Below are 26,713 nucleotides of genomic sequence, written 5' to 3' on the forward strand. Positions count from 1 at the left end.
TGATCGCAATCCTCGGGCATTGCCCATGGGTAGGCCAACTGCAGCTGAGTTCCAAGGAGCCAGACACACCTAGTTGGTGGCATCTACACAGTCCAGCCCTTGCCAGCAGGATAGGGCCATGCATTTGATGCTTTTCCCAAGGGGAATGTCTAGTACTCTCATATGTGGGGACATAGAATTATCTGCATCTGGCAGTGACAGATGCTGTCTGTCAATGGTAGGAAGTGCTGTGCAGGTTCTACCACTCTGACTGTCAAAGCATCAGTCAGTCTAGAAGCCTCCGATGGCCCTCCTGAGGCTGTCCTTCCTCATCAGAGTGTAACACTCCACTAGGAAGAGAGGCCTATCTGGGGATAGAGAGGGCTGCTGCATCTTCTCCTGATCATTTCCATACTGAGGAGCACATTCTCTAACAACAGACTAGGGACAGGCCACAAACCAGGCATGGAGAGAGGCCAAGACATAGACGTCCAACATGCTCGCTGATGCGTCCATCCTGTCCTTTCTCCTTTCTCCAGTCCTATTCCTTTCCTCTTTCACATCCTCTTCATGATGAGTGGGAGGCTTAGACCTGAGCCTACCCCATGTCATTGTCCTACAGATCCAGCTTCTGGGATCTAGGATGTCACATAGCAGGGCAGAGTGCAGGGGAAGGCTTAGGAGGATAAGATAGGAAAGACCCACACAGAAACTGCAGCACGGGACAGGACAGGAGCTGTGTTGAGACGTCCAGCCCCCTGGAAGCCTGGCTTCATGGACATAGGAGGCCTTCTACACAGAGGAGCTGTGAGGAACAGACCTGCCAGCTCTCAGTAGGAGCCCCCAGGGACAGTACTAGTGGTAAAATGACTTGATGGTTTCAAAACTAATCCTGGATCTTTGATAATGGCAAACCCAGGGTACACACCAAGGGTTTCAGGAGACCCCAAACCACCCATGGCTATAATGTGCTAAGGCTACCACTTTGACAATTTGGGTTGATAAGGATGGAGTCTCACAGATGCCAAATTATAATCCCCTAATGCTCACTTCTTAGATGGTGCAAAGTGAACCATGATGCTACACTGGCCCCAACATTTAAGTGTGCAGGAGTTCATAACACAGAACATTCTATTCTAATTGCTACCAGTTCTGGTGCTGTACTAGTCAAGAAAAGGACATTCATCTCTATCTGTAGCTCTACTTTGAGAACAAGACAAAAAAAAACAGATAACAAAAGCTTGAGTTCAGATTCAAACTATCCAGTGGGAAGCATGGGTCCTGACTGCTCACTCACCGAATTTCAAGTTTGTCTACATCTTCCTCTTCAAAGTCAAAATGGGACTTCTTGCTGTAGCTGCAGGGTCTGGTGACCTGGAGTGAGACAAAAGCTGAGTCAAAGGGCCACAGGGAGAGGGTGGGCTACAGGCCCATGGGGGTCTGACAAGTACACCACATCATGGCTCTAGTAATTATCTAGGGCCTTAATCAAGGGAGTTGGGACCACTTCCTTAGCAAATGAATAGACGTGTACCATACAGAAACACAGCCTCCCTTGTGAAACGAACATAGGCAAAAACAGATGGAGGCACCCAGCCAAGGAGAGGCCTGTGTCTCATTGCTTGCTGTGTTCAAACAGCATGGGAGGGAGATCAATGCAAGAGGTAACACTGATCAAGACGCACTGACGCTGGTCAAGATAAACTGATGTGCTGAATTAAACCCCTTTGTGCAACTACTTAAAGATGATAAAAATACAAATAAAAGTTAAAAACAGGGATCCTCTGGCCTGAAGCACTCCGTAGCCCACGCAGGAAGATGTTGCTGGTTTGATTTACCTTTCCTACTCAAGCATTCTCACATTTTCTGACCATGGGGACTTTCCTGTTTTGGAGATACTTGAGGTTAGAGTGAAGCCCAGATGCTTCCTGCCTGTTTCTCATCTATGAAACCTTCATCTCTGCTTGGCTATTAAGGACTTTCACAGCTGCCCAGGGCACAGCTCCTTCCTGTAGTATTGGTGAGCCTTCTCTGAAGACCTGCCTCCAGACCTATCAGCTGCCTCTCCCTTGACCTGACCCATGATCTCTCCCTTCCATAGTGCCTGTGGTCACCCACAGGCTAACCACAGGGCCTTTACAGCGGACACACAACTGTCCTGCATCCTTCCCTCCTCAACATGTCAGCATGAGATGAGGCCTTAAGCCACTGGTGCTTCTGGCTTTCTCTCCCTGTAAAGGGCATGTTCTGAAGAGGGGAGCTGAGGTCTTGCTCACATTCCCTCCCAGTGCACATGGTCATTAGGAAGAGCTAAGGCCCAGAAGGAACCTGGCTGCCTGTATCACAAGCTCATGGCTGTGTAACCACAGTCTACCCCACTGTCTCCAGCCTCACCCACCTGACTAATGCCAGCTCCACGTTATACCAGGCAGCCAGGGGACTTCTGAATCATTTCCCCCTGTGCTCAAACCTTCATTTCCAGTGAAAGGAGCCTCTCCCTGCTCAGGGACGCTGGGGTGAATAGCCAGAAAAACAATCCGAAAACCTCTAGCACAGAGCCCCTGTCTAGTGGTTTGGATGATCCTGGCTCCCCATCTCCCCATGCAGTTGGAGAAGTATCCTTTCTCTCCAAGGAGGAAAACCCTGGGGAACTGGCTTCCCATAGACCCCCACAACGGGGGTTGGAGGGGGAGCATGAGTTGGTTCAGATGGAGACTCTGCCCAAGCCTTGGTGCTGTGTTCCAGCATCACCACCCAACAGCACCAACCTCAAAATAAAACACCTCATCAAACTGGGGGTTGTTGGTCTTCTTCTTCACTTTTGTCTTCTTGGCTTCCGACCTTTAGTCAAGAGAGGAAAGGTTAGGGTTAAAAACAACCATCAGCTCCAGAGCTGTTGGAAAATGGAGCTATCTCAGCACAGTGGTTTATTGCCTTATTTATCTTGTAAGTATTCCTGCTTGTCTCCTCCTCCAGACGGTATGCAAATGAGGAAATGTTATGGAGGTCCAGACAACCCAGTGAAGACCAAAATGCTTTGTTTCACAAAGCAATTTTAGAGCAATAAAGGAAACAAACAGGAGCTACAAAGCGCATCCCAGCCCAGCCCACATTGTCCACACCCCAAAGGGCTGCGGGCCTCTCGGCTCACAGGGCTCTGAGCTTGGCCTGGAGAATCCTGTGCCTCAGAACAGATGCGAAACCCCACAGGACAGGACGGGAGGGTAACTTGCCTGAAGGGTCCGGCCAGGGTCACTGTGGCATAGGGGTCACACTGCCCATTCACAATGGGCAGTCCTTGGCACTCGAAGATGCTGAGGGATAAAGGAGCATCGTGAGGTGCAGAACACATGGGCTAAGGTAACCCAGCACAAGCCTGAGGAGATGAACAACTAGAAGCGCTGGAGAGGGATGGGCCACCACAGGCACGACTCCCCACAACACCCTGGCTGACTGCAGTGATGCCTCACTATCTACAGCCCCTCATATACACATCTCCTGCTGATTCCCTAACTGCTGCAGTCAGAACCCATGTTGAGGCTCATAGCTGCCCTACATTCTGGAACAGTCCCTCCTGCTACCCGCCATGCTTTCCAGTTCAGATCATGTCCCAGCTGACTGCTGGTTTTAGGTCACACTTCCCACTTGTTGGCATGAGGTATGGGCAAATACTGGATACTGTGAACTTTGTCTCCCACTGCCATTTGTTGCTCTCTAGTAAACAATAAAGATGACAGGAGAAGCCTGTCGGCTGGACCACAGGAAAGGTTTCAGCTAAGCATATCAATTCTTGTTTTAAAGGATTTTCTCATACAGGGATAGTCTAGCCCTATTACAAAGCTGTGCCCTGTGCCCTGCATGCCCTGGCTGATAACAAGGCTCTCGCTGTATAGGGGGATCCAAGGGGCCCTTTGGTGTTCCACATCCACTTGAGCTTTCTCCTCTAGAACTTACCCCAATGCTGCAGACCCCCTGAACCCTGGCCAGCCTGCTAAACCTCTTCCTGGCAGGAAGAAGAAGACCTAAGAGGAGCGACGTCACTTCCCAGAGGGGCCAGAGCCCTGCCCAGGGAGCCTACATCTGAAATGGTGTGTGCACATGGAATGCTCTTGCTAGTAAGGGTCTAGTGCGGTGACTCCATCACTTGGAAGCAGGAACTTCAACCCTGAAACTGGTGTTCTGAGCTTACCATCATTCCTATCAGCTTCATCTTGTACTATTCAACTGTTTCCTCTGATCTCTGGAGCAAGTCTGCTTATCTTCCACACTGCCTAAGTATCCTTGATAACCTTCTATCCCTACATTAGTTTATTTACTAGACAATTTCACTTGTCCCCTAACATACTCATTGGAGACGTATCTGTCCAGCTCTTTCACCTCTAGGCTACACTGGGAAGAAAACATAGCAGAGCTGGTCAAAGCCAGCTCTGTAAAGTTCATGTCTGCTTGGCTACCATGCTAAATGTGAGACAGTTGTAAACATCACAAGGTTATCCACGTTGCCACACAGAACTGTGTGTAATAAGCACAAGGAAGGAAACAAACTCAACAGGAACATGGTGGCCAACCTCTCAAGGTGGCTGAGACCTCTGAAGGAGAGGAGGTCCAGGGTGAGTCCCTCCCAGTAGGTCAATCTGAGACTCAGCTGGGGGCAAGTCTTGGGCAGTAGGCATGTGTGAATTTGATGTCCTGGGAGGGAGTGGCCTCACACCCCTCGGCATGGACAGCACCACTCAGCTCTCATGTGACCTGTGCAATGCTAGCATCCAGGTGTGTGTGGTTGCTACAAAGAGCCCCAGGCACTGATCTCTTCTCTAGTCCAGTAGATTCTTCTGCAATGGCTGCACAGACATGAGACATCTCAGAGCAAACAGAGAACCTCTGGCAGAGTGCAACTGAATAGCATTGTGCTGGCCTCCTGCACTTTGGTTGCATGATGCCAGGCAATAGCCTCTGCCTTGTAGCTGTGCAGCCCTCGAAGATGAGCACTGGGGTCACTTGAGATCACAGAGAGCCAAGTTTAATCACTTGAAAACAGGGATAGTTACTTAAAACACTACATGAGATAAGTTCCATGAGCAGAAAGGCTGACAAATGCACAAACAAGGGAGTAAAAGGTCTATACTACGTTTCTTCTCAAGCAGCAGCTGATGCCCAGGAACTCTGGAACACATCAAGTCACTGAATCTGGACTCTGAAGTACAAATATAACATTTTGTATTTAAAAGTTTTGATATTCAGCCTACACCCCAAGACAAGGTTTTGTTTCCTGGCCAGGTCAAGAGCTGCGGCTGCTGTGTGGTTAGGGAGTCCTGAGTAAATTTCCTTCCTTTCCTCTTCCACGAGTCTGTGCTGGTCTTTCCCTGCCTGCCACCAGGACAACGTGCTGGAGCCTCCTGAACCGGGATCTGGAGCTCAGGGCCAGTGAGCACATGCTGTGTGAAACAATGATACCACCTGATACCTCTCCCATCACTGCCCCTCCCCTTGTCCTGTGAGAGTCTCCAGAGGGTTCAGAAGGGCAGTCACAAAGCCTCAGCACTCATTCTCTTCAGAACTGCTAATAGCAGGAAACAAGCATTATTTGGTTGCAAGTCTGAAAAGGGACTTCTTATTTTGTCTCCTCTTCACTTGTACTCAACTCCAGTGCTCTCAGAAGCACTCTGTTCTCTAGCTCAAACCCTAAGACTGCTTTCTCTGGGCCTGGGAGGAGAGCCTGGTGATGGTCAGGGGTTAGCTCTATGACTCAGGATTGCCCCCAAGACTCTCTAGCCTACAGGTCAAGCTTGCACTGAAAAGACAGCAGAGCTTGGTCCACAACAAAGTGGATCAGGATGTCAGGAGAAAGACCAAGCCAAAGGTGATAATAGAAGCTCGTTCTCCAAGTCCTGGTCCAGGCGGGTGGCATGTACACTGCTATCTGTTTCTCACACACAGAATCACTTGATAATGGACCCCTAGGCTTGTAGCAGTGTTTATAAATAAAATCCCTGTTATCATTAGCCTAAGGTTCTTTTGTTAAGTTGGAAATAGATATCAGAAATAGGCAAATATAACCTGGATGGGGCTTTACTGGGGTTTATACTTGTACATAGAGAGACAGCACAGGAGACAGTTCTCAGTCAGGCAAAGAAGAAAGCTGTGTAGTCTCAGGTGTTCACTGTCACCACCAAGAATAGTCAAGAGCTGGACATTCTTCATGTTGAAGGAAACAGGTTAAATAAACAGGGGATTGGGGGGAGGGAAAATGATGGAGGGGGTAACAAGTTTGACAAGAAATGTACTCACACCTTACATATGTAATTGTAACCCCTCTGAATATCATCTTGACAACAAAATTAAAAGTAAGTAAATAAACAAGGTCATCCTAGGATAGATAACCTACCTTTTTTTAATATAAAGACAGAAACATAATTGAGAAATGACCCTTTCTATGTCCTCTTCTTATACCTTTATTCAGGCAAGTGGCCAAAGACAGATATGTGCATTGAGCCAAAAAGTGATTGTCACCTGCAAATGGCTACCTCATTCAAACCCAAGCCACTGGCTTCTCTGTGTCTGGAAGCCACCACCCTGCAGACTTTCCTGATAATTTCCTCAACTAACATCCAGAGTGATACATCTATGTGCAGGCCCAGTATGAACATTAGCTCCAGCAGGGTTAGCATGTGGTAAGGTCCATTAAGGGGCTGGGTTTGCTCAGCCAGGAAAGCAACAATGATCCTCCTGAGTCTATCCCTTAGTCCCTTCCCCTTGAGTAACCTCATCTTACAGCATAGACTCTGCCCTCTCTTCACTATATGTTTTAATGTTATAAAAGTTGCCTGCAGCTGGGCACTGGTGGCTCATGCCTATAATCTTAGCTACTCAAGAGGCAGGATTGTGGTTCAAAGCCAGCCTGGGCAGTAAAATCTAGGAGACCCTTATCTCCAATTAATCACCAGAAAACCAGAAGTAGAGCTGTGGCTCAAAGTGGTAGAGCACTAGCCTCAAGAAGAAAAGCTGGAACAGGAACAGGAACAGCACCTATGCCCTGAGTTCAAGTCTTAGGACCAACCAAAAAAAAAAAAAAAAGTTAACTCACTCCTGAGATAATGCCCCAGTTGCTCACACTTACACAGTGTGCCTGCTGCAAAGGCCACAGGCTAGAGCTCTCAGCTTAGCTCATATCTGCATCAGCCAGGCTCTTGTTCTATAAGGACCCCAGCCAAGTCCAGGGACTAGCACTCACACTGACCGTGTGCTCCTGGAGGAATCCTGAGAGTTACCAATGTGAAGTGCCATGGTTGGGGTGCTCAGCAGGTATTTATTAATGAATACATGAGATGCCTGACCTCTGGAACATGCGGTCATTGCTGATCACCTCCTAAAGATGGCATCCTGTCATATCAGCATGTACATGTGTGCACATACACACACACATGGACCATGTGGAGGGACAGAGCCATTGAGAACTGAAAGATGACAAGGCAGAAGCTCCGAATGGTACAAACAACCTGCCCGGCACATTTGGGGTCACAGCCCAGAGGTCAGGGCCAACCCACATCATGTGCAAAATAGAGTAGAGGCATCAGCACTATCCTGGGGCCCACAGCTCCCACCAGATTATTACAGGGGCCTGCACACAAGGGAGCCAGAGACCTGAAGTGAACTCGCGGAACTAACTTTAGCCAGGTGTAGCACATGACCAGGCATTTCCACCTGCGTGGAAGGCCTAAGTTCCAGCCTCCGGGTCCCTCTTCTCTAACACCTGAAGTAGTACCGACCTCTGCGGAAGTGTGGCATGACTAACTGGGCATCTGTGAGAGTCACACGCCACCCGGGGTAGGACTTACCGTGCTGCAAGCTTATGGCAGACAATGCCTGTGTCAGTGATGACCTCACTCAGCCTCAGCTCCAGATGGACCTTGCCCTGCAAGGCACAATGACAGTCTCATGAGATACGGAACTTGGAAGACTTACCTGGTCTTAAAGGTGTTCAGCATGTCCAGAGCACTAGGCTCCAAACTGGCCTCAAGCACCACGAAGGCCTCCTTCAGGAGACCTGCCATGCCCCACCGGCCTGGCCCGCTTCAGAGATAGGTACCAACGTGTTAGTGAATGATACTGGATACACTAGTGTCTACTCACAACACCATGGCCAGGTGTGTTCACCTATAGCCTCAGCAGGGAAAAGTCTTCTGCAAGGTTTCCTATAACCTGAATTCATGTCCTGCTTGGGAGGTCAGAGGCCTGGGTTCTGTTCCTCAGCCAGGAAGTTGACTACCATAGATGCATCTAGATGAGCAACAGATGAACACAGCCTCCAAAGTCCTGCTGAGTTCAGATAGCAACTGAGTTCAGAAGGGCAGCAGACAATGAAGGGCTCAGCCTATAGGTAGGACACAGAGGGGCCTTAGAGTCCATGAGGGACTGGGTACACGAACATAGTAAGATATCTGTTACTAGAAAGGGGAGACTGAACTGGAAAAATCTCTTGAGTTCCCTTCCAACTAAAAACCCTAGACCCTCCCACTGCAGGCCTTCAAACACAGCCTGCTAGGAGAATCAAGGACCTGAGGGAACCACCAGGGAAGAGACACAGGCCTGTTTATAGTAAATTACGACCAGGTCGAGCAATGACTACAAAGAAAGGCTGGGCAAATGGCCCACCATCTAGAGACTCCAAACCCATAATGACACTGCAGCAATGCTGGCACTTCAGGGAAGGAGGCTGCCTTCAGAAATATGTTAAGACTGAAGGGCGGCAGACCTGGGCTACATCAACCTGACCTTAGGAGAGAGAAAACTGAAGCCCTCAGCCTCTTCAGAAAGTAGATGCCACTTCAGGTTTGGTGCTGAACCTGGTATGTGGTACTAGAGCAAGGCCTGTCCAGTTCTGATCTAAATGCCCCTCCTCTTTCAGTGTTACCCTAAGGCCACTGTGCCTTTCAGCATCTCCTTCTCTGCCCCATGCAAATTAAAGCCCTAGAAAGCAGAGGAAAAGAACGAGTAAATTGAGACCAGAAGTCAGTGAAACCGCAAACAGGAAATCAGAGAAAAATCAAAACCCAAATCAGATTGTCTGATAAGATCATGAAAACGATTGGCCCCTTAGCCAGGCCGATCAAGAGCAAAACAGAAAAGACTCAGCTTTCTACAGCCCTGGCCCTGAGGCTGGGCCTGGTGAGTCAACAGCCAGGTCCCACACAACACTGAGGGCAAATTTGAGGCAACTGGATAGGATCCCAGGAGTTGCAAACTTGGCTCTGCTCAATTTCCCTAAAAATGTAAAACCCTCAAAAAGTATAGCTTATTAATTAAAACAAAAACCCCAGGTGGTCCCTATCTATTTCTCAGAAGGTCGTTCCACCAATACTACCTGCAGAACCGAGAACATGCCTCCAAGAGTGCAGGTGAGAATAAGCAGCATCCCTGACCGGCCCCGACTGAAGTATCAACACATCTGAGAAGCCACATGGTCAGGGTAGGCCAGAGAGGAGTCTGGATCCAGTAGCAGAGGAGACAAAGTAGAGGAAAAAGAAGACAAGTAGAGGAAAACTGAAGACAAGAATGGCAGGTAGACAGGCAGGCAAGGAGGGAAGAAACCCACCTATAATTCGGCTTCTGAGACACTGTAAACCTTCCGAAATATGAATGCCAGGCCCTTGGTCACAGAATACACACACACACACACACACACACCCCACACACACACCCTGGGAGCTGTGTCACAAATGGGTCTGTCCTCTGCCCTGAATACAGCATGCATTTCACAACCAGCTTACAAACAGCTTCCTGGAGGGGAGAGAAGCCAGGATCCAGATCCCCTCCACATTCAGAGCCATAAGACCCTGAAGACTTCAGAGACTGGGCAACCCCAGCCCCTACCTCCTGGGTGGGCCCTCCTTGTATCCAATCATTGTGCCAAGTAAAGTGCAGAGGCAACTGACTGTACATAATAAACGGGCTCACCAGAGCCCTTTAAAATCATCCATTCTAAGCTGGGCACCGGTGGCTCACGCCTGTAATCCTAGCTACGCAGGAGGCTGAGATCTGAGGATCACAGTTCAAAGCCAGCAGGGGCAGGAAAATCTGTAAGACTCTTATCTCCAATTAACCTCCAGAAAACTGGAAGTGGTGCTGTGGCTCAATTGGTAGAGCACTTGCCTTGAGCTGAAGAGCTCAGGGACAGTGCCCAGGCCCAGAGTTCAAGCCCCAGGACTGACAAAAAAAAAAAAATCATCAGTCCCAGGGGTCAACAGTGGCTTACACTTACAATTATAGCTACTCAGAAGGCTAAGATTTGAGGATGATGGTTCAAAGCCAGCCTGGGCAAGAAAGTCCATAAGACTCTTATCTCCAATTAACTACCAAAAAACTCTGGAAGTGGAGGTGAGGCTCAAGTGGAAGAGGCCCTTGAGAAAAAAAAGCCCAGGGACAGCACCTAGGCCCTGAGTTCAAGACCCCAGACAGGCATAAAAGCAAAATAAAATAAAACAAAAAACACATCAGTTACAGAAGAAAGCTAAATGCTTCTAAACTGTTTTTTCTCCACTTCTATAATACAAATTTTCTCAAGTGGGCCCTGATTGCAATGCTCTTTCCTGATATATGTCAATTTCAGAGCCAATTACAGAACAGGTAGATCTCGGAAGCCACATGCTGCCCTCTGCCCTTCTAAAAACTGTAAATATGACATTTCAAAATGTACAGCAGCTATGGAGCAAAGATGGTGGTTGAAAGAAGAGGGTCAGACTGGAGGGGGACACTGCCTCCCTGTCTCAGCCACTTTGTAGATGAGAAATTTCCAGAGCTATACACACCAGAACGGAGGTTAAGTACAGTGCCCACTGGGGCCACAGGCATCGTAAACTTCCTCAGCCTCTTAACAGCAACTTCATTCTTTCACAATCTACATTGTGCCGGACAGAATCTGGGGTCAGAATCTACACTCACAGATATGAAAGTCACACTGCTCCAGGGAGGGACTCACCCCTACACTAGCTGCTTTCCGGCATTAGTTAGGAAATTCCCCTCCAGCTGTGAGATTCACATGTGCATTCTTACTTATAGCTTTGTGGTGACAGAAGTTTTGAATCTTGATAATGGTGGTGGCAGTTACACAAATTTAAACATGGGATCAAGTTGTAAAGAATATCCAACAGCCAAACGGCAGTGACTGTTACTCAGCTTTATGAAGGTGGAGAAGCCTGACACATGCCAAACACCGCGCTCAGTGAAATGAGTACCCTCTGGTACTTTTTCCGCTTCCATCAGACATGGGAAGACATAGGTCTCAGGGTGTGCTCCTGAGGTTCTGAGAGTAGCACTCTGAGACAGCAGCATGTAATGGGGATGGAGCTCCAGTTGGAGAAGATGAAAGAGCTCTAGAGCTGCCTCACAGCAGGGTGGAGGCGTGGAGGGCCTCTGGACTGTACTTGCCAGTGGTTAAGATGACATTCTTAGGAAATGTACACACAAAAAACACGAGCCTGTGTGCATGTAAGCTGGTGAGATTGGAGTCTGCCAGGTACAAAGAGAACATACAAACTTTCTGATCACTATTTCCCAAGAAATAAAAATCAAGTAAAAATATAAATGAAAATGCAAAGGCCAGGCAATGAAATGAATAAAATCCCAATAAAATCAAACAAACCCATAGAATAAAACCAGAAGAGATCTAGGTGGTCTCTCTCAGGGAGCTGGGAGGAACAGATTATAGGTCTGCAATCAATGCCGCACACCCACCGCTGCCTCTTCTCAGAGGAGCCAGGGGAGGGAGGGTGTGTCGTGCTGCTGTGCTAAGGTGACCTCTGGCGCACACTCTGCTCTCCTAGCTGGTTGCTTGTACTTCTTCTGCCAGTGGTTACAGCATCTCCTTAATTCTCGCAGCACCAGGGGCTCCAGGAGGCTGAGGTAATCGGTAGGGAGTGCAGTTAGATGCCTCCCTCTAGGCCCAGGGAGGCCCCATCCTGGCTCAGGCTCCACAGGTCTCCAGAGCCAGGCATACCCCAGCAGGGGGAAATTCTGAAGCCCCGACCTGTGTCCACCCTGATGAGGAGGGGCTTAAGGGAATGAGGTAGGCAGGCCTAACAGCCTAATGCCTAAAAGTGCCTGGATATAAGGCATGGAGCTCCATCAGGGGCCCAGCTGTGGAAGAGCTTTTCTGATCTCAGGTCCTGTGCTCCTGGGGTGCCTATTGTGAGGAGCATGCCCCAGATGGGATTAACACACAGAGCTATTCCCCCCACCCCATCAGGTACACCTTGCTCCTTCCTATGCATACCTCTCCCAGCCTGCTGGAGGCTCACATAACAGAGGAGCAATCAGGCATGGGAGGAGAGCCTCACTGCTGTCCAGCTCACCACTGTCCTCGCTCACCTCTCTACGGCCCAGCTCACAGCTGTGCTTACCTCTCTACTCTAGACATCACTGCTGTGCTCACCTCTCTACTCCAGACGTCACTGCTGCGCTCACCTCTCTACTCTAGACCTCACTGCTGTGCTCACTCACCTCTCTACTCCAGAACTCACTGCTGTGCTCACCTCTCTACTGCCCAGCTCACTGCTGGGCTCACACATCTAACAGTCATTACCTCAAGGCCCTTCCCTATCTTTTGCATTTTTAAAGCTGCTTCCATATGCTTGAAAAAGTATAGCAATAACCAAAAGAATGGACTATAATTGTAATTTGGGCAAGAGTAAGTAAGCACGTTTGCTAGGCCTCCTTCCCTTCTGAGGCCCCAGGACACCGTGATTGTGCCTTGTCCAGGACCAGACCTGCCTGGTGCCCGAGCCTCACCTGCACCTCTGAGTCCGCATCTACGTGCTGCAGCTGGAACCACGTGTCCCTGTTGTGGTACTTCTGCAGGTCCTCCTTCTGGATGGCCACCTTCCCTGAGACAAAGGCAAAGCAGGTACACGCATCATGGAGACAAGACCCAGGTTCACAGACAGGTTCACAGACCCAGCAGACACCACTCAACGAGGTAAAGATGTCATGCTCCACACTCCAGGGCTGATTGAGGTCAGGACCAGCCTGCCTGCACAGGAGGGGCTGCCTAGCATGGTGGATGCACACAAGACCCCACGTTCACAAACATGCCCTTTCCTGCCTCACAGGTTATCTGAGGCTGCTGTGGAGGTCAAACGGAAGGGGTCAGCCTTGTCTTCTGAGGCCAGAGGCTCAGGATCTGAGTGGCACAGCAGTCAACTCCTCTTTGCTGCTCTCTCCTCTCCACAAACTATAACAGATGGTGTCAGAACTCACTTTGTAGATTCAGGGGTTTTGGTGACATGTGAATTTAGCTAGGAGATTTAGTAAGGAGCACATGTTCAGCTTCAGTTCACATGATACATGTGTCTGTGCGGGTGCAGTGGTTTTAAAGGCTCATGTGGGCATCCAGTTTATTCAGAGACAGGCAGTGAAGGTCAGCTGGAGTGAACTGCCTTCTCACCATGGTTGTGTTTGGATCCATGCCTCACCAAGTGCTTGGCCCAAGGGTTCTTGGGATAGTAGGCCAGTGTGCCCACTGTGCAAGGAAAGACAGCAGCAAGGGCTGATGTCCACTGAGGGGAACATGTGCTGTGGCCTCGAATAGACCAGCTGCACACCCAGGATGTGGGCGGGCACACCTGAAAATGAACACATATCACAGGATTTCTTATACCTCAAAACAGAATGAAGAAAATATGTTTGCAGTTCTGGCACTTTCTATCTGCACCCAACGACTTCCGCCTTCTGCAGGATCACATCCACAGCAAGAAACCCTGCGTCCTTCCAGCCTGCATCCCTCTGAGTGTGGCCCTGGCTCTTACACCAGCAGCCACCCTGTAACTCCAGCATGCCAAGAGTTCTCTTTTCAAAAGAAGGTTTTTATTAATGCTTCAGAAGTCTCAAGCCTTCACAGGCCCATCTGCCCAATCCCAGCAGCCCCAGGGTGGCCTGTCTCTCCAGCCTGTTCTGTAGTTTCTAGAACATTCTACCTGCCATCTCCTATCATCCTGCAGTGGTCCTGGATGGGCAGAGGTTATTATACAAACACCCCAGTGAAGAAATGGTGGCTGAGTGTGGAGAGGTCTCCGCTGCCTCTTTCCACACATTATCTTACAGTGATGACCCTCTGGTTCCTGGAGGGCAGCACGGGGCACAGACCCCTCTGCCCCAAAGGCTGACAGGTGTGAGCTGCAGAGAGGCTCGCTGTCTGTCCCTCCACAGTCAGCTTCCACTGTGTCTGAGGACTTGACTGGTCTTGTGACAGCCCTCTGTTCCGGCTTCAGACCCCAGAGGTTTCCCTGTTAGGAGGAGCCTCATGCCAGAGGTTTCCCTGTTAGCGGTTTCCCTATTAGGAGGGACCTCATGCCTATGTGGCATGGGGGAGGTCTGGAGGGTGAAACAAAGGGCAAGTAATAAGCTCCCAAATACCTGAGGGTGGCCCAGATGAAGCACCTGCCTTCAGGCTTTGTGTACTGACATTTGTGCCACTGTTCACCACCTCATTCCCATTCTGGTTTATTCTGGTATAGTGTAGAGAGGCAGCTGGGCCCCATATGTCTTCACTGGGAAAAACTCTAGAACAACCTCTTGTCTCAGAGATTCTAAGATTCATGGCTTAGGCAAGGTTAGCCATTTCACATGCCTATTCTACTTGGTTCAACACAAGGGGCATCACAATCGGCCATGGTAAGCCTGTGGCTCAGCTGCTGTCTGTCACATGCAGATTCTGGGGCATGGAACTCTGACAATCACAGCTATTAATGAATCCTGAGAGCTGTCACAACTTGTGGGAGAGCTGAGTGTGATGCAAAAGCAAGATGCAGGTAGGAGAAAGACACCATCACACCCATACAAGCCCACTCACCCACCGTACCTCGTTTCTTCCAAACGGAATCATACAAGGGCCAAACTCCCCCATGGCTCCTCTCCTCTCCTCTCCTCCCACCCTACTTTCCCTACTGGGTATTCCTTGTATTTCTCCATCATTGGGCTCCATGACCTTTCACCACCATCCAAGCTATTCCAGAAGGCACAGAGCAATCCCTCCTCCCCACAAACGGCCACATGGCTTTTGCAAAACAGACCTTACCCCCAGTGGGACACAACTTTTGAGCCTCTCAGGAACAAGATGACTTGAAACAAGTTTCTTAAGACTGAGCGGGGTAATATACTTCTGTGAAAAGGGATAAGGAAACCTCTGAGTGCTGGGATTCATTTGCTGAACTGGAGGGTTGCCTTTTCTAATGGAAAAGCTATTTGCAATGCTGTTGTTTGTGTTTTAGTGGCACAGAGCAGACATACAGTGAGTATTCATGTGAATCTAGCACCTTACACACCTCGGCCATCTTTAGTTTCAGAAGTTCTTCATTTAACTTTTAGACAGGCCATACAGAAACACTGAGCAAAATTCAAAACATTCAGAAGTGTAAAACACAGCTGAGCATGAGCCTTTCCTCCTGGCCTGGTTCCCAGCTGTTGCCCAGCTCCAGCTTGTCTGCCTCGAGGTCTCTTGGAGGGTGCCTCTGAAGGGAGCAGAGCCCCCCCCCCAACGTGGGATGGCTGTATGGCGAAGTGCCCATGTGACTGGGCTCATGTGCCCCATCTACACATAACTCACTCAGCTCCCTGCCAGGCTGTAAGGCAGCCAGGGCTTCAGCAAAGCCAGCACCTTGCAGCTTGGACTCTCCACCTCTTCACTTATATGTTCCTATCACAGGTGTTTGGTTATAGAACCAAAAATGGGCCACAGCATGACACCAGCACTGATGATCTGGGCAGCAGAGGCAATGCAGTGATTTGGGAACAAATAACTCTACAATACCAAATGCAGCTAATTAAACATCTAACTGAAGCTCCACAGATGGCAGGACCAGCCAAAGCTCTGGCATTTTTTGGTTTGTGTTCTCTCTTGTCAGCTTCAGAGGATATTTGCTTGACTTGTTAGATTCATGTGGAAGGTCTCACACTTTTGCCCAGCTGGCCTGGACTGCCGTCCTGCAGTCTTCCATAGAGCTGAAATGCTCAGCTTGTGCCAGCATGACAACCTTATTGGTTGAGATGGGATCTCTCTAACTTTTTTCCTGGGTGGGACTTGAAATACAATACTCCTGATCTCTCTTCTCCAAAGTAGCTGCAATTACAGGTGTGAGCCACTGCACCTGGCCTACAATTTCATTTTTAGGCTTCAGCAGTTCTGGCATTCCTGACATGTGTTCCTGTGGTATTAGAGGTTTTATTTTGTCAGGTATGTTCTTTTATACTATTCCTTTGTAAGGTGTGGCTTGTTTATACTCTTACTCTGTCAGATGTAGAGATGTATGTGTGTGCATGTGCACACACTGGTCCTAGAGCTACCTTCAAGCCCTGGACACTGTCCCTGAGATTTTTAGCTCAAGGATAACACTCTACTACTTGAGCTACATCTCCACATCCAGCTTTTTGGTGAATAATTGGAGATAAGAGTTTCACAGACTTTCCTGCCTGGGCTGGCTTCAAACTATGATCCTCAGATTTCAGTCTCCTGAGCAGTATAACAGGCATGAACCAGCCACTGGCATCCTGCAGGTATGCCCTTTTTTTTCCTCTTCCTTTATCAGATATGTCCTTTCTTCCTCTTCCTCTGAAGCTTCTGCTAGATCTTGCATATCACTTCTAGAATGCAACTGAACATACACGGAGCCTCTACTGTGACCAGACTAGGCTCCACAGGCTCTTCCCACTAAGCTCTCTAACAGATGAATAGACATAGTCTGTGCAAGTGAGACATGTTCAGTCCTCACAGCCAAGGGAAGTCAAACCAGATCCAGGGGCAGCCTGCTCAGATAGCAGTCAACCACATTATACACTTAAGTGGCATGAACTGACACTGTGCAGCAGCTAGTGACAGAACCAACATCCAAGATGGGCCTCCTTCTCCCCAGGACTCTCTCCTTAATGCTGGCACCACTGTGAGAGCACCCTAGAACCTTAGACAGCACCTTGAATATTCCAAGTACCACTAAATCCTGAGGTGGGGAGCCCCAGTACCTTAGGACCTCTAGACCTCAGAGATATCCCCTAAATCCTACAACAGCACTCCATTTGATTAGGGGCTAGGCCTGACAATAGTAGTCCAAGCTTTGTACATCACCAAGAACAGCTGGAAGGAACTGGTCATCCAAGTGCTGATGCCCATACTCAGGAGGGTGGCTTCCTTTGCTGCCCACTAGACTTGGGTCTAGACCATGTGCCCAGTGGAAGAGTCACCTGGACTTTTCACTCAATTATCACAAGAATCTCCTTGAAGCTGGAGGGAAATGGAGGCTCAGGGACCTAAGGGGATCCACTGATCTGGGTGCAAGTCTGCTGGGCCCCAACACCTCTCATAGCTCTTCTGTCTTTACAATCACTGGCTGGAGTCAGGGACAAGAGCAGCTTGGAGGCAAAGAGAAGCTTCTCCTTGAGGGACCCTGGGAGGAATCCATCTCAAAGGTTGTCTGGAGAAGGTGTGGGACATGCTATGCTCCAGCCTTGAAATGCTGCTTAGAAATTGTTCTGAACTCTCTGATATGAAATCTTGGTAGGAGCCAAGATTCAGGAAGACATGGGAGGCCACACACACTAAGACAAGATGACAGGCACCACCATACTCCTGTCAGGGGCTACTCGACTCCACATGCTCACCCTAAAGGCTCCAGACTAATACTGACATTCCCTCTAGGCATAAGAGTAGAGGGTACTTGAGAGAGTATAGAAGAACGAGAGGAGAAAAACAATGAAGGAAACAGCCACTTAAGTACCTACCTATGATGGAATCCCTCCGGAAAACGTCTCTATCGAAAATGTAAAACGAGAGGTGACGAAAACTCCGAGGAATTTCACAGTAAAAGTCTTCTCCATAAAAGGGACTAGACAAACAAACAAAACAAGCATTGTTAGAACCCATGCTGCAGTCAGCTTGTGTTGGCTGAGCAGCAGCCCGGCCTCCCTCCTGGTCAGCCCTGCTCTCAGGAGCACATCAGCGGTCTTATTTTCACATGTGCCATGGGAACAACCATTCTGAGTTCCACTTGTGAGATATGAAACTGGCTCAGAAAACAGACTGCCCCAAACCCTGGTGGAGTGGCTGAGCATTCCTCTCAAAGAACGAACCTCTGTACTTGGTTTAAATAATCGAGTTCAGGAATCAAGAGCTCAGTGTGGATCTTGGCCTTTAACAAAGTGCCCATGTTCAGTGCAGATCCTCAAGACAGCTATGATGTTTTAAAGGCAAATGATTTAGGTAAAGGGTAGCAGTACTCAATTACACATTTAAAGGAAAAAAAACATACAATTCCAGTCTCAGGCACACTTCTCTTTCCCCTCCTCCCACCAAGATCTAGTGCAAAATCTACCCAAAGCACTGTCTTTGATTCTGATGGGGAAAGGTCCCTACTGCTCTTGTGGCTCACAGCCTATGTGTGAGTCATTCCACAGCTGTGGCAGCCTTACACTTAAAAATAAATGAAAGCTCTAATCAAGGGGCAGAAAGCCAGTGGGCTGTCACTAAACAAACCTCCCTATTGTCTTGGAGGGGTACTTGGAAATATCAGCTCTTGACATCACAAAGACACCAGTGGACCTGGTGAGCTGCTTAGGAAACCAAACGACCACTTCAGTACAGACACTGATCTAAGTTGCCATTAGATGCTTCATGTACATTTCTGGCTAAATTCCAAAACAGGAAGCTTGATTATTCAAGGAGGAAGTAAAGCAACGTGTCATGTTCTGAGGCAGAAGCAGGAAGGCACCCAGCACTGGGCCTTGTCGGGTGTCTGTGTGAGATAGCCAGAAGCTGGCCACTGTCATAAACAGAACTAACTCAAAACAGATCACACACCACATGTGAAGGCTGGAATCATAATGCTCTCAGAAGATGGATAAATCTGTAACCTGGAGTCTTATAAAACACTTTTTTTTGGGGGGGGGGGGGGTCTAGTCATGGGGCCTGAACTCTGGGCCTGGGCACTATCCCTCAGCTCTTCAGCTCAAGGCTAGGGCTCTACCACTTGAGCCACAGCGCCACTTCTGGTTTTTTTCTTTTTGCTTATGTGGTGCTGAGGAATCGAGCCCAGGGCCTCATGCATGCAAGGCAAGCGCTCTACCACTGAGCCACCTTCCCAGCCCAATATAAAACACTTCTATATTTTAAACAACACCAATAAGAAAGTAAAGACAGACTTGGGAAATATATTTGCTAGTCAATAATCTGTCCAGAGTATACAAAGGACCTTAACAACTCAGTGAGAGCACATAATTTTAAAATGGGCAAAAGATTTGAACAGATGCATTACCTAAGAGGATAAACGGGCAAGCATATAAAAAGTGTATGAGTGTTGGATGCCTTTGGCTCATGCCTATAATCCTAGTGACAAAGTAGACTAGGATCTGAGAACTATGGTTTAAAGCTAGCCTAGGCAGATAACCCAGAAGACTCTGATCTTCAATTACCAAAAAACTGGAGCCGGAACTATGGTTTAAGTGGTAGAGCTCTAGTCATTAGTGAAGAAGCTGAACAGCAGCATCTGAGTGAAAGAGTTAAACAAGAGCGTAAGACCCAAGCCCTAGTACCAGCATGTACACACATACACACACACACACAGTGCATGAACATATACTGTGGACACAGCTGTGGTTCCATGTGTACACAAACATATACACATGTGCATAAGAACATGTGTGTGGGTTTGCAGGTATCTTGAACGTGTACACAAACCAGCTAGTGTGTAAATGCCATAGACACATTTATATGTGAGTGTGTATGAATATTTGGAGCCAGAACTGTGATTCAAATGTAGGTTGGTGAGCTGCTCCTGGTCACTCAGGCATGATGAGATGAAATGGGCGAGACCCCTTAATTAATTAATTCTTAGAATTACCTGTTTGTACCTTCAAACAGACAGCCATTCTGATATCTGCCTACAGGACTAGGGTGAGCATCACCAAAATACCACAAGACCTTAGTTGTGACCCTGGCTCTGGAGGCATCATTATTATCCACACACCTATAGAAAACTGGGCTCGAAGAGGTTGCTCACTGCTTACTGTCTTCCCGCTCCGCCTGCCAAACAGCTCACAAACTAGACTTCCCACCCCTGCCTGGGCACCAATACACATCTACCAGCCACGCTTGGCCATGGCTGGGATCTGGGTTGAGCTCCCTGTGTTGGAGTTTAATCCTCATTGTGAGAAATTAGGAGGGCAGAAATTTAATTCAACTCTCATGTTTGGAAGGGTGCCTTTGGACGGTGACAAGGGTTAGATAAAGTGAACTAGGCTCCATGGCTCATGTCTGTAATCTCTGTTACTTGAGAGGCTGAGATGGGCAGACTGAGAACTAAGGATATCCTGGGCTACAGACAGACCCTATACCTCCCAAAATTTAGTTCAGGTTCTCAGGATAGACATCCATGGCCGAGGCTTGGGTACAGGCACAACAGCCAGTAAACATACACATGTGCTCACACACATGGATGCATACACACATGCTTACTACAGTCATAAATGTGACGTCACACACCTATACATCCTTATACACATGTACACTGCTCCCATTCTATCCCTAACATGATACATGTACCACAAGATAGCTATCAGCAGATGTGGCTCTCGTCCTTGGACCAGAATGACAGTCTGCCTTAAGTATTTCATAAAACACAGTGTAGCTACTTCAGTCTAAAGTGATTAAAATTAATTCTATTCAAAATTCAGTTCCTCAGTTTCCCCCAGCCACATGTGACCAGGGGCTAGCAGAGTATACGGAACAGGTAGAAGCTGTGTCCAGATTTGTGTGAAGTTCTGTAGAATCTGCTGGCCCTAGAGCAAAGGGGCTGTGTGTTTATTTGAGGTACAGATCCAATTCCACCCTCAGGAGAAGAGTGGCTCCTTCTCTCTCAGGGTGATTCGAACCCTTGCCTTACTGTGAAAACAATATTCTCCTTCTGCAGGCCCTGCCAGGGAGTGGCAGGGAGGCCCAGACCTATCTGGCCACTCTTTCTAGTCCTATCAATCATCTGCATGTCAACCACACAACCGTGGTACCAGAAGCAACTGTGGTGCCCATACACAGGCTGCTTCTGTCCCCAATTCAACCCAAGACCCACACAAACCACTAGGCCCTCCCCCGACATGCAGGAAAGATGACAATTCCTGAAACGTAAGCACTGGCACTGTCAAAAAATGCGGCCCTCACAGCCAGCCAGGTGCAAACCTGGAGGAGTCCTCATGTCCATGTCATTAGGAAAGGGGGATGGAGCCTGGCAGCTGCTTCTGGGGAGTACACAGGGTCCCTGAGCACTGAAGTGTGGCGCAGCTCTGGGAGCTTTGACTGAGAACGGAAATACTACCACTGCTCAGAATTGTTTCATGACACCTGGACCTGCATTAACCAAGCTCATGCTTGCTTCAGTGGACATTCGCGTTGCCAATCCCTGTGCAGACTCTGCAGCAAGGGGGAAAGGCGACAAGTCAAGGCTTTCCAAGGCTCTCCCTATGGGGAAAGATGAGCAAAAGACAATGACATCTGGGCACTGCAAAATGATGAGCACTATGAATCAGGACATTACAGGGCTGCTTCCTGTGGTGAGTGGCAAGCTGACCGGTCAGTGTGGACCATGAAGAGAACTAAGGAGGAAGATGCAAAGACCCTTGGGCCACCAGGGCTCACGACTGGCAAGAAAAAAGTGCAATGAGGAGGACAGGTATCAAGGCAGTGTGAGACAGAGCCCTCTAGCCCAAACACGAGGGTCATGGCGAGAGCAGTAGCGAGCTAGACATGTAGGGCAGGATACCCAGAGTCTCCTGGACCATTAATGGGATGACACTGTGGTGCAGTCCTGCCCCAGCTCCCAGCAGGATCATGACAGAAGCACAGAGGCTCGTTCAAAGGATGAGGGGGCTGGAGGTAACATGGCAGGAAAGCAGACTGGGAGTAAGAATGCCTCCTACCACCTCTGTGGCGCCGAGATAATATACCAGACAAAGGACAACTGGAAATATGGACAGCATGTGTACACAGGCATGCTCAGAGTGGGACTTGGGCTTAGAACCTCATGTAAGAGGAAACCGCCAAGGCCATGCCCCCTTACTGACTTAGAGGAGCAATGGAAGACAGAGACTCCGAGCTGTCCTGAAACCTGGTCACAGAGAGGATAATGGCACTTTATGCCCTTGGGAATACAGAACAGAAAGAACAAATGTCACCACTTGAGACTCTACCTCATAGTACTTCCATTCTTCCATCTCTCCACCAAGCATTCCCAGGAACACAAGAAGACAGACAGGCATCATCAGTCCCTGTAGCTCCCTCTCTCTTCACCCTGTCATGTGGCCTGCTTAGTATGAGGGGCTCTGGCTGCTTTAGGTCTTGCATAGAACTGCGTTTACCTTTAGCATGCAAATAAAAGCAGCATGAAAAGGCTGTGCTGAGGTTTCACCCTGGAGGGGGCTCCTTGGGCAAGATGAGGGTCACACAATAGAAACTGATATCCACACAGCCATCCCTCAGAGTCCACAGGGAATGAGGACTGTTGAAGATACCAACATCCAGCAATGCTTGCCAGCTATCCTATACCAAGGAAGAGGGCATATAGAGTAGCCCAGGATTCCCTAGACTTCGTTGAAGCTGGGCGTGAGTCCCACATGACACCTGACCTCTGTAACTGTGGGTCCTCCATTCCAGCACCCCACCCGTGTATATGAGATGTGCCACAGTTAACATAGAGGCCTCTGTCCACAGTGTTCCTTACAGGGTGGGACAGGCACCTAGCACCAAGGCACAGGGAAGATAGGCCAGCCACACCAACTCTACACAGCCAGCTCTGTGTGGAGTAGTGGTTCACTGGTCAGGAAGGATTCCACAGTGAAGTAGATACCAAGGGCAGATCGGGCCAGGCACATATGCCTCACATGCTAGCAGCAGTCTTCCATTCCCACCAGGCTGTGCCTGGACCTTTCCAGAGACTCAGCAGTATCCCAGAAGACATCATTTTCATGACAAGGTGACCCATAATTATATTTTAATACAAAATTTAAAATTTGTCTGGTATTACTCTTTTGTATTCTGAATTTAGTTTGCTTTCTTAAAAAGGATGCACTCAGGCTGGACACTGGTGGCTCACACCTGTACTGCTAGATACTCAGGAGGCTGAGATCTGAGGATCTCGCTTCAAAGACAGCCTGGGCAGGAAAGATCGTGAGACGCTTATCTCCAATAAACCACCAGAAAACTGGAAGTGGTGCTGTAGTTCAAGTGGTAGAATGCTAGCTTTGACCTGAATTGCTGAGGGACAGTGCCTAGGCCAAGAGTTCAAGCCCCACGACTGACAAAAAAAAAAAAAAAGAGGATGCACTCATGGCAAAGAATACTTCCTTCCATTTTAACTAAAAATAAGAAAATGCTACTTTTTAAGAATGAAAACTAATGTGGACCTACTGGGATAGCTTTGACCAAAACAGATGAGGTGAGGAGGCAGGAGTACAAATCCACTTTTCTAGGAGGGCAAATGTGCAGCAGCTCTGGAGACAAGTCTGGTAGCTGCTCAAGCAGAGTTGCAATTCCACTGAAGCACACACTCAAGCAAAATGAAAACAGGTACATGGGACACACTTGCAGGCATCCAGGGTAGTATTCATAATGGCCCCAAAGTGGAAATACTCAACTTCTTACTGGATGACAGGTGGCTGAAGTGCGTAACTGCAATGACAACAGCCATCAGAAGAAATGACGCTTGAGCCATTGACACAGGTAAGCTTCACCACACCTGAGTCAAGAGGCCACGCAGCATATAACTTTACTACCAGGAGCTGCTCACAGTGGGCAAATCCATGGGAACAGAGAGCAGCTGTGGTTGCGGAGGTAGGAATGGGGGTGGTGGGAGGACATGGTGACAGTCACAGGGGCTGGCTTTTCAGGTGTAAAATGAAATGTTCTAAAATTGCTGTGGTGGCTGCACAACTCTAAATATACTGAAAACCAGTGAACTGTACTTTTAAATGACTCAATTATATGGTCTGTGAATTACATCTCAATAAAACTGTTTTTTCTTAGCTGAAATTCATGTCAGAAATTAGAGATCAGAAAACCAGAAACCAGAACTAACATTTAAGATAGGCCCTCACTGCTAGGGAACGAATCATCCTTGCAGCCAGGAAACTGCTATGAGAAACACCCACACTGGTGCCTTGGGATCTTTTCAGGCCTTCACCATCAGAAGCCGTGAACACCAGGAAAAGCTGCCAACAAAGCCCTAACAATGGGGTTGCAGGTGGAAGAAGAGTCACTGTTCTAAGCTTTGGGGAAATGCCATAGAACCCTCCAGAAATCTGAACGGATTCACATCTCACCCCAATGAGCCTCACCAATATGATAAATGTACTTGGCTGGGAGTGGCTCAATGGTGGACCATTTGCCTAAAGTGCAAGAGTACCTGTGTTCTACCCCCACCACCACCAGCACCACAGCTAAATAAATAGACTTTGCTATATGGACATCAGGGAAGGATGAAAGGAAGAAAGAAGAAAGGGAGGAAGAAAGGGAGGGAAAGAGAGAAGAAGGGAGGGAGGAAGGGAGGGAGACAGGGAGGAAAATGTTCTTAGCTTGCCATGTTTAAGTTGAGTCCTAGTACTACCAGTATTATGTGTCTACAAGCTTGTTAAAGCTTTGCATTCTATTGAAATGCCTGGGCTGTCTTCTATTAGCACGACCACTCTTCTCACACTCAGGATATTAATCCCCTGGGAATTGTGTGATATAATTGGAGAGAGGACAATTCACATGGCTTAAGGAACCTTTTCACACCATAAACTCCACACGTTTGTTCAGTTACCCTCACCAGCAGGCAAGTCTATACAAGGGATCCCCAGATTCTGAAATAGCTCCCTGAGTTGGACGAGAGCCCCTGCACCTGATAGGCCAGGATGGCCAAACTGACCTTAGTGCTGCCCCTCTGGGCAAGGTGGCCACTGGGACCAGCCAAACATCGTGCACATGGCAAGGAAACAGCAGGGTGTGGCCGCAGCACAACAGTGGAAGTTGGGAAGAACCCTTCCAGGCTAAGGAGGACAGGACACCAGGTCTTCTCTTCAGCAAGGACTGGGGCAGGTCCAGAGCGGGAGGGTGCAGGCACACAGCCAGCCCCAGCTCCACACCTTGTGTCCTTGTGTCCTCTCATCACAGAAACTCTGCAAGTGTCTCTTACTAGGCAGCAGAGGGAAAGTATTTTCGCACACAAAAATGGAGACCAGCTCAACATGAAGACATTTCTCCCCCTTGTCCTCCCCTCTCACTGCAGGCTGCCCTGCAAACAATGACCCCTTTTTGCAGAGCTCCAAGGGACATACAGAACCACACTCTCCTTCCCAGAGCAGCACAGCCCCGGGTGTGTCCAGCACAGGCAGGCTTTGTCCAGACTGCAGCCAAGGGCAGTAGATGCATGAGTAATGGGGTGGACAGGCGGCCCCCACCAGCAGCCAGAGGGCTCCAGAACCCTCTTCCAAAACAAGAAAGTCTGCAGGGAAGGGCTTGGCTCCTCTCAAATACTGCTGTTTCACAAGAGGAAATGAATGCAGCCTCTGCCCAAGGTTGCCAGGGTGGCAGATGAGCTCTTTTCACTTTGTATAAAGAAGCCAGTGGAGGCTCAAATAAAGCTTCACAGAATCAATCAAAACCTTCATAAAGAAAAAAGGAATCCTCTTAGAAAACAGTCATCTTCTTTAAGTGATACTTTCGGTACCCCTAGTTTTCTCTTCCTGCCTCTCATCCTCGGCCCCTCCTATAGCCCTCTGAATCCTTCCTCCTCCTCCTCCCTCTTTTTCCTCCTCTAGAGCCTTCTGAATCTCCCCCCCCTCCTGCTTTTCCCATGAGAGCCTTTGAACCCCTCCCTCCTCTTTCCCCACCCATTGCCCACAGAGTTCAGGCCCCACTTGGGTCTTGCAGAGAAACCACCAACCCACCCTTGAGTCATTTCCCGACATCTGCTGGAGGCTGCGGCGGCCCCACCCTACCCCAGCTGCTGAGTCCCGTGACAAGCGGCACTGGTCATGAGAAAGTGACATGGCTGGGTCCCCAGCGCCCTCCTGCAAGCTCCCATATCTGAGGTGTAGGGTGGGTGGATTTGGGGAGAGGGCAAGGGCTGTGTGAGAAGGGTGAAACCCCAGGGATATTTCCATAGGCCTGGTCTTTGTGTTCCAAAGACTGAGGAGCCAGACAGACACACGGTCAGGTTCAAGGACCATTTTGGGGAGAGAACACATGTGGTTCCTGGTGGCTTCCAAGGTAGCCGGTGGCCCTACAGGTGAGGAATGGCTCAAGAAAGGTCACTGTGTTTCTCAATGGATGAATTTTCAGCTAATGAAATGTGCACATGATAAAGTCATTAACTAAAAGCTGGATTGAATTTGCATTAAAGCAAACACTGTATCAAATGTCCACAGGAGCGGGCTGCTCTGGGATGTCAGGCCGCTCACTGTGAGTTGCCACATTCCCCAGAGCAGCTCCGGGCTGGGGATGTCTGGAGACTTCTCCTCCTTCCTCTCACTGGGACCCTAACGCTGTCTGCACAACTCCACACTGTGAGCTTCCACAACAGGCTGCTAGGAGACAGCTGTCTCCTGCTCGGCCGTGGAATCACTGCCTGCATGCTCCCCTATGGGGAACATGCTCTGACACCCCAAAACGACACTATTACCCTCGGGTCCCTAACAAACCTGCTAGGGAGACCGGTGAGGACCTCTGCACTCT

The 26,713-nt window shown here is 48.9% G+C and overlaps 1 protein-coding gene across 8 annotated transcripts in view; it reads right to left on the reverse strand.

The window, feature by feature from the left end:
- The window catches only part of Rasa3 (RAS p21 protein activator 3), a 92,046-nt gene that overhangs the window by 22,146 nt on the left and 43,187 nt on the right, over positions 1–26,713 (reverse strand). For all 8 annotated transcript variants that reach the window (XM_042697338.1, XM_042697331.1, XM_042697333.1 and 5 more), the window contains 6 exons: positions 17,740–17,843; positions 12,763–12,857; positions 7,815–7,891; positions 3,213–3,293; positions 2,748–2,820; positions 1,277–1,353 (listed from right to left, as the gene is read on the reverse strand). In XM_042697338.1, the coding sequence (XP_042553272.1) occupies positions 1,277–1,353; positions 2,748–2,820; positions 3,213–3,293; positions 7,815–7,891; positions 12,763–12,857; positions 17,740–17,843 (507 nt within the window). The remainder of the gene's footprint in view (positions 1–1,276; positions 1,354–2,747; positions 2,821–3,212; positions 3,294–7,814; positions 7,892–12,762; positions 12,858–17,739; positions 17,844–26,713) is intronic.

Source organism: Dipodomys spectabilis, unplaced genomic scaffold, assembly GCF_019054845.1.
Source record: "Dipodomys spectabilis isolate Male_0828 unplaced genomic scaffold, ASM1905484v1 ptg000215l, whole genome shotgun sequence".
NCBI classification, from domain to species: Eukaryota; Metazoa; Chordata; class Mammalia; order Rodentia; family Heteromyidae; genus Dipodomys; species Dipodomys spectabilis.